Source organism: Aspergillus brasiliensis (assembly GCF_001889945.1).
Source record: "Aspergillus brasiliensis CBS 101740 unplaced genomic scaffold ASPBRscaffold_18, whole genome shotgun sequence".
In the NCBI taxonomy this organism is placed as follows: Eukaryota; Fungi; Ascomycota; class Eurotiomycetes; order Eurotiales; family Aspergillaceae; genus Aspergillus; species Aspergillus brasiliensis.
Window position 1 is genome coordinate 223,546 of NW_027137459.1, and position 16,799 is coordinate 240,344.

Sequence of the window (16,799 nt, forward strand, 5' to 3'; positions counted from 1 at the left end):
ATGCTTCTTTCTCTTGATACCCACTCTCGTCTTTGACCATGATACCCCCTTCTCAGTGTTCCCAAAAGAAAAACAGCACCATCAAGTCCACTCCGTTTACAACCTATGGTCATTAATTTCCCTCCTTCCATCCCTCATTTTGGTGAGATAGTCTCTTGCATACATGCAGAACTATACACATGCCGATCCCTACAACAGTTTTGTCCACACAGCATTGACAGCCTAAACGCTTGTCTGACCTCTTCAATACAAATCACAGTCCTTTTCACTTTACATACAGCATCCTTTTCTATTTTTTCATCCAGTCATTTCATCATTTTCCTTATTCTCCTACAAGGATATTTCGCATTCTTTCCCTACGCTGCATCTCTCATATCAAGCGTCCTAGCGCTCTCGCTCTTCTGTATCCTGCTCTAATCATCGCGCTCTGTCAATTTCTCTTTCTAGTCATCAGCAGCGACACTACAAGGCCGCGAGCCCGTCCTTTTCATCATCTAAAAAAATACTATATAATGCAATGATATAAAAAGGAAACTCATAATATTGATTCTTGGAAACTGAACATATTCTTTCAATTCAACTCGCTAGCTACTGAAACGACCTATTTCTGACTCCCCCGATGTAAACCGATAAAAGGTATCTCAAGGAATATCATATCTGCCCCACCCAACTCGCATCGTCCATGCAATTGTAATGCATCTAAACTCCTAAATATCACTTGTCCTTTTGTTTGTCTCTTTTTCTTAGATCTAGAGACGCTCGTAGATATCTTTTTTTAAAAGGTCCCTATGTCGAACTCAACGTGAAACTGTATTGGCAGGAATGAAAAAGTCATAACAGTCATAGGAAGGAAGGAAACTGGATGATAAAAAAACTCTTAAAAATATAAATGAAACATCCGATTCCAACACGCTTGTGATAGTAGATTGCGTTTAGTACGAGCCTGTTGGGATGGTCATGTTAGATATAATGTGGGTGAGTAAAGTAAGGAATCTGGATATAAACTTACGTCCGAACATGCACCACTTCTCAGCAAAGCGGGTGCAGTGGGGGTTGGTACACTTGGTCTGGCCGGGGACGATGCCCTCGGGCTGGTCGAAGGGAATGCAGAGAGACTTGGCACCCATGCTAGGAGCGCGAGCATCCTGGGGAACGCCGGAGTCCTCCTCGTGCTTGCGGGCACTCAGGTCCTTGATCTGATCCTCACACTCCTCGGTCAAGCAGTGGGGAATCAGGCAGACGTTCTTGTCGTTCAGGGCCGGGGTGAAGTCGTCCCAGTTGGTGATGATCTTGCGGTGGGAGCGGTACTCGGCGTCGGCGCGGTTGTACAGGTCCTTCTGGATGGTTTCCAGGAGAGCGGGCACGGCGGTGGCCAGCTCGGAGATCTGAATGGGAGCCTTGCCGTCCTTTCCGGGAACGTCACGACGGGCAGCGGTGACGAAGCCGCCAGCAAGCTCGCCAGGACCGAACTCGAGACGCAGAGGGACACCGCGGAGTTCCCACTCGTTGAACTTCCAGCCGGGGGAGTAGCCTTCTCTCAGGTCGCTCTCGGCGCGGACGCCGGCGTCGCGGAGAGTGGAAACGAGGCGATCGACCTCGTCGTAGAGCTTCTTACGCTCCTCCTCGGTAGTCTTGGCGGTGATACCAACGGGGACGATGATAGTCTGAGTGTCCGCGACACGAGGAGGGAGGACAAGACCACGGTTGTCACTGTGGATCATGACCATGACACCCAGGGTACGGGTGGACAGACCCCAAGAGTTCTGCCACACGTGGAGAGGAGCCGCCTTCTCCTTGTCGCTCTTGGCGGAGGGGTCCTCGACTGTGATACCGAACATCTTACTGAAGTTCTGGCCCAGGCCGTGGGAAGTACCACCCTGGATACCACGGCCGGTGGCGGGGATGTAGCCCTCAACGGTGGTGGTGTAGAGACCACCGGCGAACTTCTCCTTCTCGGTCTTCTGACCCTTGACGACGGGGACGGCCAGAAGTTCCTCGTAGATACGAGCATAGAGGTCGAGGATTGTCATAACCTCCTCGTGAGCACCATCCTTGGTCAGGTGGGCCGTGTGACCCTCCTGCCACAGGAACTCTCTGGTTCTAAGGAAAGGCTGGGGGTGCTTGAACTCCCAACGGACGACGGAGTTCCATTGGTTGAGCTTGAGGGGCAAGTCACGGTGACTTCTGATCCACTTGGCGTAGTAGGGGTACATGACAGTCTCCGACGTGGGACGGATAGCGATCTTCTTCTCCAGAGGGGTGGAGCCACTGTAGCAAAGAGGGAGTTTATCAGTGGCCTGTCCATATTGGGGGCTGTCTCTAGAGATAAGGAAACGTACGCGTGTGTCACCCAAGCGACCTCAGCAGCAAAGCCCTCGATGTGGTCCTTCTCCCTCTGCAGCACATCTTCGGACACGAAAAGGGGGAAAGAGCAGTTCTTGACGCCCAACTTCTTGATGTGAGTGTTGAACCACTGCTGGATCTCCTCCCAGATGAAGTAGGAAGCGGGCTGGCGGATATCAGTACAGGTCGTCGTCAACGGAATCTCGGGCGAACATGTGGCAACCCACCTTGAGGATGAAGCATCCGGAGACATCGTAGTAGTCAAGCATATCACCCTTGGTCAGGACCTGCTGGTACCAACCAGGGAAATCCTCCTCCTTGGCGACATCGATACCGATCAGAGCAGCGCCCTCGATCTTCTTCTTGGGAGCCTTGGCAGCGGGCTTCTTAGCCTCCTGCTTGCCAATTCCCTTGTTCGCGGCCTTCTCAGCCTTGTCGGCGGCCTGCTTAGCCAGCTTAGCAGCCTTCTTTGCGGCGTTCTTGGAAACTTCTCCCTGGGGGGCATCGGCATCGGCGGGGTTCTGGGAGCGATCAGGAAGGGTCTGGGGGGCGGGGGCCTCGACAGGGGCCGCGGCGTCAGCAGAGTTCTGGCTTGCCATGTTGAGAGGGATACAGCGGTCGCGCAAACAGCAGAGGAAGACCGGATACGAAGGGAAGGCGAAGATAAGAGGAAGAGCTGAGGCGGGAAGAGGGGTTGAGTCAAAGTGGGATGCATCTGGAAATCTTCACCGCCCGGGGCCGGCAGAACTTTTAGTGCAAACATTCGAGGCGAACGTCCAGCGGCTTCAGGCATTTGGCTGTCGGAGCTTGTCTTTCCCCCTATATCCTTCGTCTCCGTCTGTTTCACCATCATGGCAGGCATCTTTGAGCAGCCGCGGAATGCGGACACCCTTTGTGAGTCCCCTCGTCATCCCCCAATCCCCTTCCCCTGACAGCTATCACTGACCAGTCTCGCACAGTCTTGGGGGGGCAGAAAATCACCGGCGCTGATGTGCGGGAGCAGAACGGTATGAACTGATGGATTCTCCTCGTCCATTGGGAGTGGATGCTGATGTCGATGTAGTTCTTGCTACGCAAGCCATCGCCAATGTGGTCAAGAGCTCTTTCGGTCCGTCCGGTCTGGACAAGATGATGGTGGATGATATCGGTGTACGCATCTCGTTTCGACCCCGCGTTCAATATAGAGCAGCTCCCTGATGGTCTTATAGGATGTCACGGTTACCAATGACGGTGCAACCATTCTGAGTCTCCTCGATATCGAGCACCCCGCTGGAAAGATTCTCGTGGATTTGGCCCAACAACAGGATAAGGAGGTCCGTCCCCCCGCTCCTTGTGCCCCATACCTTTCCTTCCTATACACAAGATGCTGATATCCGTTTAGGTCGGTGATGGTACTACATCCGTCGTTCTCATTGCTGCCGAACTCCTCCGCCGCGCCAACGAGCTGATGAAGAACCGTATACACCCTACTACCATCATCAACGGTTACAGGCTAGCTCTGAGGGAAGCTGTCAAGTACATGAACGAGAACATTACCACAAAGGTTGAGGCGCTTGGAAAGGACAGCTTGGTCAACATCGCCAAGACGTCCATGTCCAGCAAGATCATCGGCTCCGATGCCGATTTCTATGCCAACATGGTCGTCGATGCCATGCAGCAGGTCAAGACCACCAACCAGAGGAACGAGGTCAAGTACCCCGTGAAGGCTGTCAACCTTCTCAAGGCTCACGGAAAGAGTGGTCGCGAATCCATTCTCGTCAACGGCTATGCCCTCAACTGCACCGTCGCTTCCCAGGCCATGAAGACCCGGATAACCGATGCGAAGATTGCTTGCTTGGACATGAACCTGCAGAAGGAGAGAATGAAGCTTGGCGTTCAGATCACAGTTGACGACCCCGATCAGTTGGAGAAAATCCGTGAGAGGGAATCTGGCATTGTCCTTGAGCGTGTGGAGATGATCCTCAAGTCCGGTGCCAACGTCGTCTTCACCACCAAGGGTATCGACGACATGGTTCTCAAGCTCTTCGTCGAGAAGGGTGCCATGGCCGTCCGCCGTTGCAAGAAGGAAGATCTGAGACGTATTGCCAAGGCCACCGGCGCTACCCTGGTCAGCACCCTCTCTGACCTCAACGGTGACGAGAAGTTCGAGGCTTCCTACCTGGGACATGCCGAGGAAGTCGTCCAGGAGCGGATATCCGACGATGAGTGTATCCTTGTCAAGGGCACCAAGGTCCACACCTCTGCCTCTATCATCCTGCGGGGCCCCAACGACTTCAGCTTGGACGAGATGGAGCGTTCCGTACACGACTCCCTGTGCGCCGTCAAGCGTACCCTGGAGAGCGGTAGCATCGTACCCGGTGGTGGTGCCGTCGAGACGGCTCTTCACATCTACCTCGAAGAGTTCGCAGTCACGGTGGTATGTATCATCCTCCTCGGGAAATTTTAATAACCCCAACTCCATACTGACTCCACCTTTTCCAGGGCTCTCGCGAGCAACTCGCCATCGGCGAATTCGCCCAATCCCTTCTGACCGTCCCCAAGACCTTGGCCGTCAACGCCGCCAAGGACTCCTCCGAGCTCGTCGCCCAGCTCCGTGTCCGCCACGCTCTATCCCAGCGCGTCCAGGAAGGCGACGCCAACGAGGAAGAGAAGGCCATTGCCAAGAAGAAGACGTACCGCAACTACGGTCTCGACCTGACAAAGGGCCGTGTCCACGACTCCCTCAAGGCCGGTGTTCTGGAGCCCAGCATGGGTAAGATCAAGCAGCTCAAGAGTGCCGTCGAGGCTTGCATCGCTATTATGCGTATTGATACCATGATCAAGTTGGACCCTGAGAGGCAGGAGGATGATGGCCACGGTCACTAATTTATTTAGTCTTGTTTTACATATGGGAGTTCTCCTTGCTTTCTTCTAGACCTTTGTGGCGAGGGCTGAGAGAAAAAGTATAATAAGATGTTCATGAGTACAAATTTACTACCTTATTAAACTAGTATTGGCGTATATGTTTCTCTTGGGACTTGATGGGGTTGTTGTATCCATGAGTTCTTGTGACAATGCCTTAGGGCGGGTGGTATGCCGAATCATTACGGTGTATTAATCACTTCAAAGCACACCACAAATGTGAAGCAGCAGTAGCAGCAGTTGCAGCAATGTTCAATCACAATATGAAACAACCAAAGTCCACGTTGTCATGCAATGAAATCCGACGCTATCAAACAGAAACGGTAGAGTGAAAAGTACCAGCACCTGAAAGGGAAAACGAAAAAATATCCAAAACACCCTGCTAAATCAAACAAACATCTATGCTTCTTCTGACGCCATACAATGCATGCAAACCCGGTGAACCGTAAAACAAAGGAAACAAAACATTTATGTAGTCCTCCAAATGGGTCATTCGTCTTCGTCATCATAGGAGTCTGGGGTCTCTGCCCATCCACTGCGCCATCTCTTCCCTTCTGCCTCTCCACTGGTCCTAAGGTCTCGGGCTTCAGGTCCTTCACGCCAGCATCGAGCGGTGTAGTCGTCACTGACGGTGACAAGTTCGCCATCGACGGTCCATGACACGGCGGAGACTTCTTTCACGTGGCCCCCGACAAGGGGTGTTCCAGACTGATAAATGGGGATGGTGTCTTCTACCCGTCCTGAGTATGTGCGACGGAGGCCGGAGCGGGTAGCTGATGACGGCATCGGGGGAAGAAAATCATCCTCGACGGTCGTCTTCTGATCATTGGAGAGGAACCGCTCATCTGTTGGGAAGAGGACAGCACAGTTATCGGCACTCCCAGCAGCTAGCATCTCCGGCTTGTCGCCTGTGGCTTTGCGAACCCCAACCTTGACATAGAAGGTTGCAACCTGAAGACGCGGATGACGGAAGCCATATAGAGGCCCCAGTCCTTCCTTGTCAGAACCACCGGTGCGACGTGGTCGGTTGTTATTTAAAGAAAGCTCGGGAGCACTTCCCAAGACCAGATGTGATGTTGAGTAGGTGTACACAGTGCCGTCCCGACACAGCGTGTATAGTCTTGCACCATCTCCGCCCAAGGCCATTGACGTAACGGCAAAGCCCCGGTACTTGATGTGGCTATCCGGCTGTCTAGTAGTAGCCAGAGGAAGAACTGGACGACCACGGCGGTTGTTGTGTGCTGTACGCAGATCCCACAACCTCACGCAGGAGTTCGTACTCGAAGCAGTGACAAAGAGGTTCTCGCGACCTGGCGGAAGGAAGGCCAAAGAGGTTACAGTGATGTCTGAACGGCGAACCTGGGGTTCCATCTTCTCTGGTGACATGACTGTTTGTGAGGTCCATGCATGAGCGCCGTGAATAGTACTCAATACCTGAGGGAAGGCGGTCTTGGAGGTTATGGAGCCAGTAGTCGTTTCTGCGTCGGATTCAAGCGAGCACCGCGCCTGCAGGCTAGGTCTGTCGAATCCTTTGCATCGGAGATCCCATATATTGACATTGCCATCACGACTGCAGGTCGCAAGGACTTTGTTGTTAGCCGCTGGCTGGAACTGGACCTGTTTGACGGAGGACACATGGTTGGACAGGCAATACACCGGCGTCTGAGTGGCCATGTCGATGACCAGTGCCGTTTGGTCTCCAGAGGCAGTTGCAAGTAGCATATCATCGGATGAAAATTGCAGGTCCATGATCGAGTTCGTATGCGGGCGGAACGTAAGATATGCTCGAGAAAAGCCGCTCTTGTCGTCTTTGGCAGAATCCAACAACCGAATTCCTCCCTCCTCATCTCCTACTGCAATGAGACTGTTGGCTGTGGAGCCGGTCAGTAAGTACACGCAGACAGAAGGTATTCCTGTTGTCACCCACTATTGCATGCAGCAGTGCAGAACGGTAGGACGTAGCGGTCACCAGAAATATTGGCACAGTTGTGGCTATCATTTGGCCGTGAATAGAAGTTTGACGTCAGGTCCTGCCAGCCTTCATGATCATGAGTATACCGTTACAAACATAGAGAAACATGCAACCTACCAGCTCCTGAATTAGATCGTATAGTCACTCTATTCGCTCGAGACCCCGAAAGGCTTCGCATATACAGCGCTCCAGACGATTGCAATGCCTGCGACCGACGGACTGGAAGAACCTGTCGAGGAGGCTTTGTGACAGCAGTTGGCTTGACATCATCATCCCTCGGTTCAATCTTGAGCTGGACGTCTCGAACTGGTACAGCTACTTCTTCGTCATTCTGAGCTGTTTGGCGAACCTGAACCTTCTTAAGCGGCGACGATTGTAAGGGAGAGCCAATTGAAGAAAACGAAAGCTTCCGTTTCCGGGTTGGTGTTCGTGTGAAGTCGGGTGCTTCTGGTCTATGTTCAACGGCTTTGGACGTCCTTGTAAAGGCGGGCCCCAGGCGATTGACGGCCGGGGAGCTGAGGGCCTTCAAGGCCTGGCGATTGGTTCTCACTGAGCTTGCACTGTTCCCGCCATCTAGCATAGAACGAGGCGTGAAGAATCGTCGAAATGATCGGGGAGTGACCGGAGGAGGCTTCTTGGGCTTGCGTCGGTAGCCAACATCGGACGCTATCGAGGGCGGCGAGGAGGGAAGCTCCTGTGATGTTGGAGGAGGGAAGACGGGCTCAGACCGAGGTACTTCGGGGAGATCATGCCTGGCATCCATTGTGCTCCACAGACAGATATAGACACACAGACATTCTACAGAAACAAATGCATGGGGAGAGGGGGGAAGAGGGGGGGGGTAAAAATGAACGAGGTTAGAGAGCAAATGGAGGCATGGCGAGTGGAGCTGGGGGCTGTGGATGATGTCCTCCAGGCGCGGAAAAAGGGAAAAGTCTCGTGTCGACGTGCCTTTTCGTGTCGCGCCTGACCGGATGAAGTAGGCGGTGAACAATCTCATTAAGGTGGTTCGAGAATGGGCGGTCTCACCGAGAACGGAAGGCGGTCTCGCTGTTGATCGGCTTTTCCGTCCAGAAATTTTAATTTTTCTTGCATTGAAGAACGACGAGTTGGGAGCTTTGGAGCAGCTCATCGTGTCCGTACCTTAATTTCGGACACTTCACACTTTTGCCACGATGGCTCCAATCAAGCGCAAGGGCAATGCCGCAGAGGAGGCATCTGCCCGTCAACCCCAGAAGCGTGTCCGTGTCGGAGCAGAGGATCGCAAGAAGGACCAGAAGAAACAGAAAACCGCATCGAATGACAGCAACTCCAAGCCCGACGCAAACTCTGCGCCCAAGGCTTCGGAGCTCTCCGTCCTGCGCGATGACGAGCCTTCCTTCCCTCGTGGTGGTGGAAGCGTTTTGACGCCTCTCGAACGCAAGCAGATCCAGATCCAGGCAACAAAAGATGTCCTCTTCGAGCAGAAGGGCTCCAAACCGTCCTCCGGCGACTTTGGAGATGATGGATTGGACGATACAGATATGGAAGATGCTGGCGACGATACGAATTCAGCTGCTGCGAAGAAGTCTCGCAAGAAGAAGACAAAGGGAAAGAAGAATGCAGAGCAAGATGCGACGGAGAACAAGGGTGTTCGCATCGAGGGTCTCAATTTCAAGGTACGTTTCTCAAAATGGCAAGTGAAAGCAGTATATGTGCTTCTTGAGGCTTACAGAATTAGCGTATCGTACCCGGCACTATGGTACTAGGTCAGGTTTCGAGTATCAACCCTCACGATATCGGACTGTCCCTGCCCAACAATCTCACCGGCTACGTGCCCTTGACATCCGTGTCCAAGGTGTTGGAAGAGAAGATTGAGAAAATTCTCAAGGATGACGGAAGTGAGGAGGAGGAGGATGATGATGAGGATGATGACGCGCTAGACCTTCACAAATACTTCTACCTCGGCCAGTATCTGCGAGCATACGTTGTTTCCGCGGGAAGCAATGCGGCCGATGCCAGTGCCAAGAGCAGAAAGCGCATCGAGCTCTCAGTCGACCCCAGACAGGCCAACTCGGGGCTCTCGAAATCAGATTTGGTTGTTAACTCCGCCGTTCAAGCATCGGTTGTCAGCGTGGAAGATCATGGTCTGGTCATGGACCTGGGTCTTGAGGGAGGTGAGGTCAAGGGTTTCATGTCTTCCAAGGAAGTTGATCCCAAGACCCAACCTTCCACTATCAAGGAAGGCTCGGTCTTCCTGTGTATGGTCACTGGCCAGAACGCTAACGGCAGCGTCATCAAGCTGTCCGCCAACCTCCAGTCCGCCGGCTCTATTAAGAAGTCTCACTACCTCAGCACAGCTCCTACGATTACCTCTTTCCTCCCAGGTACCGCCGCGGAAATCCTCTTGACTGATGTCTCGTCAACCGGCATGGCCGGAAAGATTATGGGCATGCTGGATGCCACAGTCGATCTGGTGCAATCTGGAGGAAGCTCAGGAAAGGACGATCTGACCAAGAAATACAGCACTGGTGCCAAGATTAAGGGCCGTCTGGTCTGCACTTTCCCCTCCGCTGAGCCTTACAAGGTTGGATTTTCGCTGCTCGATCACGTCGCCAAGTTTGCCACTGAGGGCGGCCCCGGTTCCTCGGATGATGCACCCGCCATCTCTGCTATTGTACCGGAAGCTAAGGTAGTCAAGGTGGACCCTGGTCTCGGTGTGTACGTGCAGATTGGCTCGACTAAGCATCTTGGATTCGTTCACGTCTCGCGACTTTCCGATGGACAGGTGGAAACCATCTCACCCGAGCTTGGACCCTTCCGAACCGATTCGGTGCACGAGGGAAGAGTGGTCGGATACAGTGCCATTGATAACCTGTACCTTCTGTCTTTCGAGAAGAAGGTCATTGATCAGCCTTTCCTCCGAGTTGAAGATGTGACCCTGGGTGCAGTTGTGAAAGGACAGGTCGAGAAGCTTCTCATCGGAGCCAACGGTGTCGATGGCTTGATTGTTGTCCTTGCAGATGGCATCACGGGTCTGGTTCCGTCCATGCATTTCGCCGATACCCCTCTGCAATTCCCCGAGAAGAAGTTCCGCGAGGGTATGACGGTGTCGACCAGGATCTTGTCAGTCAACTTGGAGAAGCGTCAGATCCGTCTGACACTGAAGAAGAGCTTGTTGAACAGCGAATCTGCGATCTGGAAGGACTACGAAGGAATCACTCCTGGCACCCAGTCTCCGGGAACCATCATCAAGATTCAGCCCCATGGTGCTGTGGTTCAATTCTACGGTTCAGTCCGCGGTTTCCTTCCCGTTTCGGAAATGAGCGAGGCATACATCAGGGACCCTTCACAACACTTCAGACTCGGCCAAGTGGTCAATGTTCATGCCTTGAGCGTGGATGCTTCTCGTCAGAAGCTTGCCGTCTCTTGCAAGGATCCCGAAACTTTCACCGAGGCTTACAGGAAGGCTTTTGAGAACATCCATCCGGGCATGCTTGTCTCTGGTACAGTTTTCGAAAAGTCGAGCGACGATATGCTCCTTAAGCTGGACGACTATGGCCTTGTAGCTCGACTCAATGTTGAGCATGTGGTTGATGGCTCCCCTTCGAAGCAGGCCTCTACCCTTTCAAAGATCCGTGTTGGGCAGAAGCTCAATGAGCTGATGGTGGTCGACATTCAGCGCGCCCATCGCCTCATCAAAGTAACGGGTAGACAGAGCCTGAAGAAGGCCGCCAAGCACGACTCAATCCCGTCCAAATTCGAGGACCTCAAGGAAGGTGCCGACGTAACGGGCTTCGTCCGCAACATCACCATGAACGGTGTCTTCGTCGAGTTCTTGGGTGGTGTTACTGGTCTCGTTCCCAAGCGACTTGTTGGTGATGAGAATGTCAACAAGCCGGACTATGGCATGGCTCGTTCTCAGGTCGTTACCGCTACCGTGCATTCGATCGACGCAGACTTCCAGCGGTTCATCTTGAGCATGAACCCTGCGGAGGCCACCCACGCCGGTGCGAAGAAGAAGGCTGCTGCTAAGCCCGAACCCACACCCACTGACGATGCCGTCGCTAACGCTATCGACGAGGGCATCAAGTCAATGTCTGATTTCACCTTTGGAAGGGTCACAAAGTGCAAGATCGTGTCTGTCAGAGCCACTCAGGTCAACGTTCAGCTGGCCGACAACATCCAGGGTCGCATCGACGTCTCTGAGGTGTTTGACAAGTGGGAGGACATCAAGGATCGCAAGCAGCCCTTGCGCTTCTTCCGCCCCAAGCAGATCATCTCCGCCAGGATTCTGGGTATCCACGACGCTCGCAACCACAAGTTCCTTCCTATCAGTCACCGGACCGGAAAGTTCCCGGTTTTCGAGCTTTCCGTGAAGCCCAGCTTCTTGCAGGCCGCCAACCCCAGTCCTTTGAACCTGGAACAGGTCCAGGTTGGCTCGACATGGGTTGGTTTCGTCAACAACGTGGCCGATGACTGCCTTTGGATCAATCTGTCCCCCAATGTCCGCGGCAGACTGCGTCTTATGGACGCTTCCGATGACCTCTCTCTCCTCGCCGATGTGGAGAAGCACTATCCCGTGGGATCTGCGCTGAAGGTTCACGTCTCCGCGGTCGACGCTGACAAGGGCCGTCTGGATCTGTCCGCCAAACAACGCTCCGATAAACTCGCCTTTGAGGATGTCTCGGTCGGAATGATTCTGCCAGGACGTGTCACCAAGGTCACTGAACGACAGGTCATCATGCAGCTTAGCAAATCGATTGTTGGTGCTGTTGATCTGATCGATATGGCTGATGATTTCACCAAGGCCAATCCGACCACGTACCAGAAGAACGAAGTGCTCCGCGCGTGTGTGATCGGCGTTGACACGGCTAACAAGAAGATTTCCCTCTCCCTGCGTCCGTCCAAGGTTCTCAGCTCCTCCCTGCCCGTTCAGGATAAGGAGATTACCTCCATTAAGCAACTCAAGGTGAACGACGTTGTTCGAGGTTTCGTCCGGAGGGTTGCAGACAACGGACTCTTCGTCACGGTCGGCCGCGATGTCACCGCTTATGTCCGCATCTCTGACCTCTCCGATTCCTACCTCAAGGAGTGGAAGGACTCTTTCCAAGTCGACCAACTAGTTAAGGGCCGGGTTACTGTATCCGACTCGGAGCAAAACAAGCTACAGATGAGCTTGAAGGAGTCTGTTCTGGACCCCAACTACAAGGCTCCTATCACGCTCCACGACCTCAAGCCTGGCCAGATTGTGACTGGTAAGGTTCGCAAGGTTGAGGAGTTCGGTGCCTTCATCGTCATTGATGGTTCCAGAAACATCAGCGGTCTTTGCCACCGCAGTGAAATGGCGGAGGGTCGTGTGGAAGATGCCCGGACCTTGTACGAAGAGGGCGACGCTGTGAAGGCCAAGATCCTCAAGATCGACCGTAAGCAGGAGAAGATCTCTTTCGGACTGAAGGCATCTTACTTCGATGATGAGGAGGATGAGGACAGCGACGAGGAGGCGGAGGAGGATGACGACTCTGAAGGCATCAGCTTGGATGGTCTCGGCGGCGTTGATGTCGAGGGCAGCGACGATGAGGACAGTGACGTTTCCATGGGTGGCGTCGATCTTGAAGGTGATAGTGACGACGAGTCTGAACAGAGCGACGACGAGGCAATGACTGATGCACCGGCCAAGGCGAGCCGGCAAGTCGGCGGTCTCGGTGCTGGCGGTTTCGACTGGAGCGGCAACAACCAGGACGACGATGAGGCTGGTGCCCGCTCAGACTCGGATGACGAGGAAGACTCACGACCCAAGAAGAAGAAGAACCGCAAGCCAGAGATCCAGGTTGACCGGACCGGTGATCTGGATGCGAACGGACCCCAGTCTGTGGCCGACTACGAACGACTCCTGCTCGGTGAGCCTGACTCCTCTCTGTTGTGGCTTCAGTACATGGCCTTCCAGTTGGAGCTTGGTGAGGTCGAGAAGGCGCGTGAGATTGCCGAGCGTGCTCTGCGTACCATCACCATCGGCCAGGACGCTGAGAAGCTGAACATCTGGGTGGCCATGCTCAACTTGGAGAACACCTACGGCAACGACGACACTCTGGAGGACGTCTTCAAGCGCGCATGCCAGTACAACGATACCCAGGAGGTTTACGAGCGGACGATCAGCATCTACATCCAGTCTGGCAAGAACGAGGTAAGTTTTGCTGCAGTATATACTCTTGTCTAATTCTGCCTGTGCTAACGGAATCACCTACAGAAAGCGGATGACCTCTTCCAAACCGCTCTCAAGAAGAAGGTCTTCGGATCGCCCAAGTTCTTCCTCAACTACGCCAGCTTCCTGTTCGACACCATGGCTGCTCCCGAGCGCGGTCGTGCGCTGCTGCCTCGTGCCCTGCAATCCCTGCCTTCTCACACCCACGTGGAGTTGACGTCCAAGTTCGGCCAGCTGGAGTTCCGCTCGCCTAACGGAGACATCGAGCGCGGTCGCACAGTGTTCGAGGGTCTGCTCTCTTCGTTCCCCAAGAAGATTGACCTCTGGAACATCCTGTTGGATCTGGAGATTAAGAACGGCGATGCCGAGCAGGTCCGCCGTCTGTTCGAGCGGGTCCTGGGCATTCGCGACACGAAGAAGGGTGGCGCCGCCGCCGCCGCCGTCGAGGCCAGCAAGAAGGTGCGTCCTAAGCAGGCGAAATTCTTCTTCAAGAAGTGGCTCTCCTTTGAGGAGAAGCTGGCGTCGGCTGAGGGTGGCAATGACAAGATGGTGGAGGAGATCAAGGCCAAGGCGGCCGAGTACGTCAAGTCCTTGCAGCAGGAGTAGAGTGAGCATTGGTGTTTTTGATCTTTTCTTTTATTTGATATCTGGGACATACTTAGACATGATGTATCTTGTATATATAAAAAGCATTTTCAGACGTCTTTCAAAATCTTCTAAGGGTATTAGTTAGTAGTTTATCTACAACAATGCATGCTCCATCTATACCTCAACGCAGCTTCAAAGAGACGAGCAGAGAGAGCAAGAGAGCAAGAGAGATTATCCCCTCCTCTTCTCAGCCATCAACCTCCGATATTCCTCGACAATATTCCTCCGCTCAGTCGCCAACTCCTCTCTGCGTCTCAAACTCGTCGCTCCTCCAGCAGCAGGCACATTCGCAACATCGACCTTCGCTCCTCCGCGCACCTTGAACACCTCCCTCGGCTTCGTCAACTGCGGCGGCGCCTGCACCACATCCAACGGACTAATCTGTTTATTCATGCGTTCCTTCTTCAATTTCGCCCACGGATCCGCCTCCAACTTCTGCTGCAGTTGTTTCTGCACACCCTTCTTCTTCGCCTTCCTCTTGCCCCCCTCCGCCTCCCACTCCTTCCACAGCCGCAACTGCTCCTCCATCTCCTCTTCGCGCTCTTCCCGCTCCGCTGCCTCCTTCTCTACTATCTCCGCCTCTTCCTTCCGCCATTGCGATTGCAGTCGGCGCAGGTGCTTCTCGTGCTTCGTCACCCGCGATTCGCGGATTTTGGGCAGATCCGTCGCGGAGGGTTTCGTGCTGCGGGACATGTTGGAGAGGGGCATTTCGCGATCCACGCGCGCGGCGAAATCGGAGAGCTTTTCGCCGGGCAGGATCTGGGGTTTCGTTACTGCTGCTGCTTTTGCTTCTGCGTCGGGGGTCTGCTCTGGTTGTGAGGGTGTGGTAGTAGCGGTAGCCTTCTTCTTGTTGTTTGTTTGAGGGACATCTTCGTCGGAGTCTGATGCTGAGTCGGAATCTTGATCTTGGTTTCGTTTACGCTTCTTTTGCTGTGCTCCGCTTTTTTGTTGCTGTTGGAATTGTAGCAGGCGGCGGAATGCGCGCGGGGTGTCGTCGGCCCATTCCGAGTTGGATTTGGGTTTTCGAACGGATTCTCCTACGGCGGTTTTTTTCGTAGGTTTGGTCGGTGGTTGCTGTTTGCCGCCCTTGCCTCCTTTGCCTTTTCCTTTGCCTTTGGCGGGTTTGGAGGGATCGCGTACGGGAAGGGGTTTGGCGATTACGGTTGGGGGGAGGTCGTAGGTGCTGTTGTGATAATGAGTTAGTATATTGTCATTGTATATGAGGGGTGAGGGAAGGCTTACCTGGCATCCTGTTGACGGCGCTTGTGTTTGTGAGGCATTGTGGAGGTTGTATATGTGGATTGATGTAGTAGATGGTACTGGTGTTGGTGAGGTTGGAGTTGAAACTTTTTTCTTTCCTTTTCGGGTGGGCGGCGTATCTTATCGCCGCTGATAAGGATAATCAGTATCTACAGTATCTACATCGTTTCGAGACGTTGTACCTCGGTACCGAGTCTGTTAACATTAATTGCTATTGCCCCTGTGTATAATAGTTACTCAAATTTAATTTTTGATTTGACATTGTGTTTTCTACTGTTGGGTGGCGGTTGGTTCTCGGTGCGAAGGATCATGGAGGGTATAATAGTCCTGTGATATATGTTGGACCCTTCGTAGGGCCAGCCTAGATTATATATTCTGCCATGTTATTGAGTAGTTTGTAGACTTCGATGGCATAGGGCAGAACTGCATGAACTTGACCACAAAAGGAATAAAGCAAATTAAAACAGAAAAGAAAATATAAATCTACTAATCAGCAACCCAGTTTCCATTTCTAAGCACCCAACACCGCTGACCGGTATCTCTTACAGAAGAAGTGTAATCCGTACATCCGAAGTGCAAGCTAGACTGACTGACTCACTTCGGATATAAACCACCAGTTAAATGCGATGCAACGCTGGCCTGGTCTACACTGTACCAGTTGACCTGGAGCCACACAACACACTGCCATTCGACAGTGGTTAAATGTCTCACTCACACACACTACTTTTATGAAGTAGTAATCCTCTAGGTCTATCATCCTAGTAACAACCAGTCTTAATCCCAGTACTGTGTAGTAGTGTGTTGGACACGGCTACTAGGTAACTCTTGTTCTGCACCGCTGCAGGCAGCCTGCAGCCTAGTTACTGTTTCTTTAGTGCGAGAAGGTCTGGTCCGGCACTAAACAATTCCCCGATCACCTCACGCTCTTCTGGATAAGTCGGCACCATACTCCGTAACTAGAATGTGTAGTCCAAGGGTTCCATCCTGATCCACTGCCTAGTAAGCTGCTGTTGTTCCGCGGGATTTTGGTTTATTCTTTTATGTTTTCTTTTCTTTTCTTTTCTTTCTTTCTTTTTTTTTTTTTTTTTTCGTTTTTTGGCCCCTTCCCTGTAATTTCTTCCGTCCCACAGTGGTTGGTGCTCGTGTCATATTCTTCTTCTTTACTATTATGATGATCCTTGAGGGTGGGATGTGGTTAGGCAACAATCTAACTGTTTTGATTCTTGCCTTCTTCTTCTTATGCACGGTATTTAATCCTTGACTAAAATGCTTGTGATGAAGTGAGGTTGGACAAGAAAGTCTTGACTAGTAGACTCGAAGGAAGTCCATAAGCATTGTCACTAGTAGATACCTACCAGGGGGCAAACTTTCTTAACCTACTCCGTAGTTACTTAGTAGTAGTTGGATGGAAGGTAGTTGAAACGGACCAATCGCTAGCTCCAGTGCCGCACATGGGCGTATGGCTCGTTCGCGAGAAGAATTGCAATACATCCA

At 52.8% G+C, this 16,799-nt stretch overlaps 5 protein-coding genes across 5 annotated transcripts; 2 read left to right on the forward strand and 3 right to left on the reverse strand.

Moving 5' to 3' along the window:
* Positions 1-529: 529 nt before the first annotated feature.
* Positions 530-3,037, reverse strand: ASPBRDRAFT_187593 (proline--tRNA ligase). Its single transcript, XM_067620105.1, has 4 exons — positions 2,571-3,037; positions 2,340-2,509; positions 1,010-2,268; positions 530-943 (listed from the first exon to the last, which is right to left on the reverse strand). The coding sequence occupies exons 1-4, from the start codon at positions 2,940-2,942 to the stop codon at positions 933-935; spliced, it is 1,812 nt and encodes a 603-aa protein (XP_067474137.1). The 5' UTR covers positions 2,943-3,037; the 3' UTR covers positions 530-932.
* Positions 3,038-3,194: 157 nt separating this feature from the next.
* Positions 3,195-5,208, forward strand: ASPBRDRAFT_200508 (chaperonin-containing T-complex alpha subunit TCP1; the record flags this gene model as incomplete). The annotated part of the gene is made up of 6 exons (XM_067621443.1): positions 3,195-3,237; positions 3,303-3,350; positions 3,407-3,492; positions 3,552-3,656; positions 3,725-4,759; positions 4,825-5,208. The coding sequence occupies 6 exons, from the start codon at positions 3,195-3,197 to the stop codon at positions 5,206-5,208; spliced, it is 1,701 nt and encodes a 566-aa protein (XP_067474138.1).
* Positions 5,209-5,733: 525 nt separating this feature from the next.
* Positions 5,734-7,979, reverse strand: ASPBRDRAFT_59323 (uncharacterized protein; the record flags this gene model as incomplete). The annotated part of the gene is made up of 3 exons (XM_067628037.1): positions 5,734-7,115; positions 7,172-7,282; positions 7,334-7,979. 3 exons carry the CDS (start codon positions 7,977-7,979, stop codon positions 5,734-5,736), a joined length of 2,139 nt encoding a protein of 712 aa, XP_067474139.1.
* Positions 7,980-8,391: 412 nt separating this feature from the next.
* Positions 8,392-14,003, forward strand: ASPBRDRAFT_136671 (putative rRNA biogenesis protein RRP5; the record flags this gene model as incomplete). Its single annotated transcript, XM_067618817.1, has 3 exons — positions 8,392-8,874; positions 8,937-13,379; positions 13,443-14,003. The coding sequence occupies 3 exons, from the start codon at positions 8,392-8,394 to the stop codon at positions 14,001-14,003; spliced, it is 5,487 nt and encodes a 1,828-aa protein (XP_067474140.1).
* A 213-nt stretch (positions 14,004-14,216) lies between these two features.
* On the reverse strand, positions 14,217-15,325 carry ASPBRDRAFT_137117 (uncharacterized protein; the record flags this gene model as incomplete). The annotated part of the gene is made up of 2 exons (XM_067618861.1): positions 14,217-15,228; positions 15,288-15,325. The coding sequence occupies 2 exons, from the start codon at positions 15,323-15,325 to the stop codon at positions 14,217-14,219; spliced, it is 1,050 nt and encodes a 349-aa protein (XP_067474141.1).
* Positions 15,326-16,799: the final 1,474 nt, after the last annotated feature.

Bases quoted from the DNA above. Each gene is read 5' to 3' on its own strand.
- ASPBRDRAFT_187593 (XM_067620105.1), bottom strand. From the start codon at position 2,942: ATGGCAAGCCAGAACTCTGCTGACGCCGCGGCCCCTGTCGAGGCCCCC. The intron at 2,510-2,570 runs GTGGGTTGCCAC...GATATCCGCCAG, and splicing joins CCGGATGCTTCATCCTCAAG to CCCGCTTCCTACTTCATCTG. The intron at 2,269-2,339 runs GTACGTTTCCTT...TCTTTGCTACAG, and splicing joins GTCGCTTGGGTGACACACGC to TGGCTCCACCCCTCTGGAGA.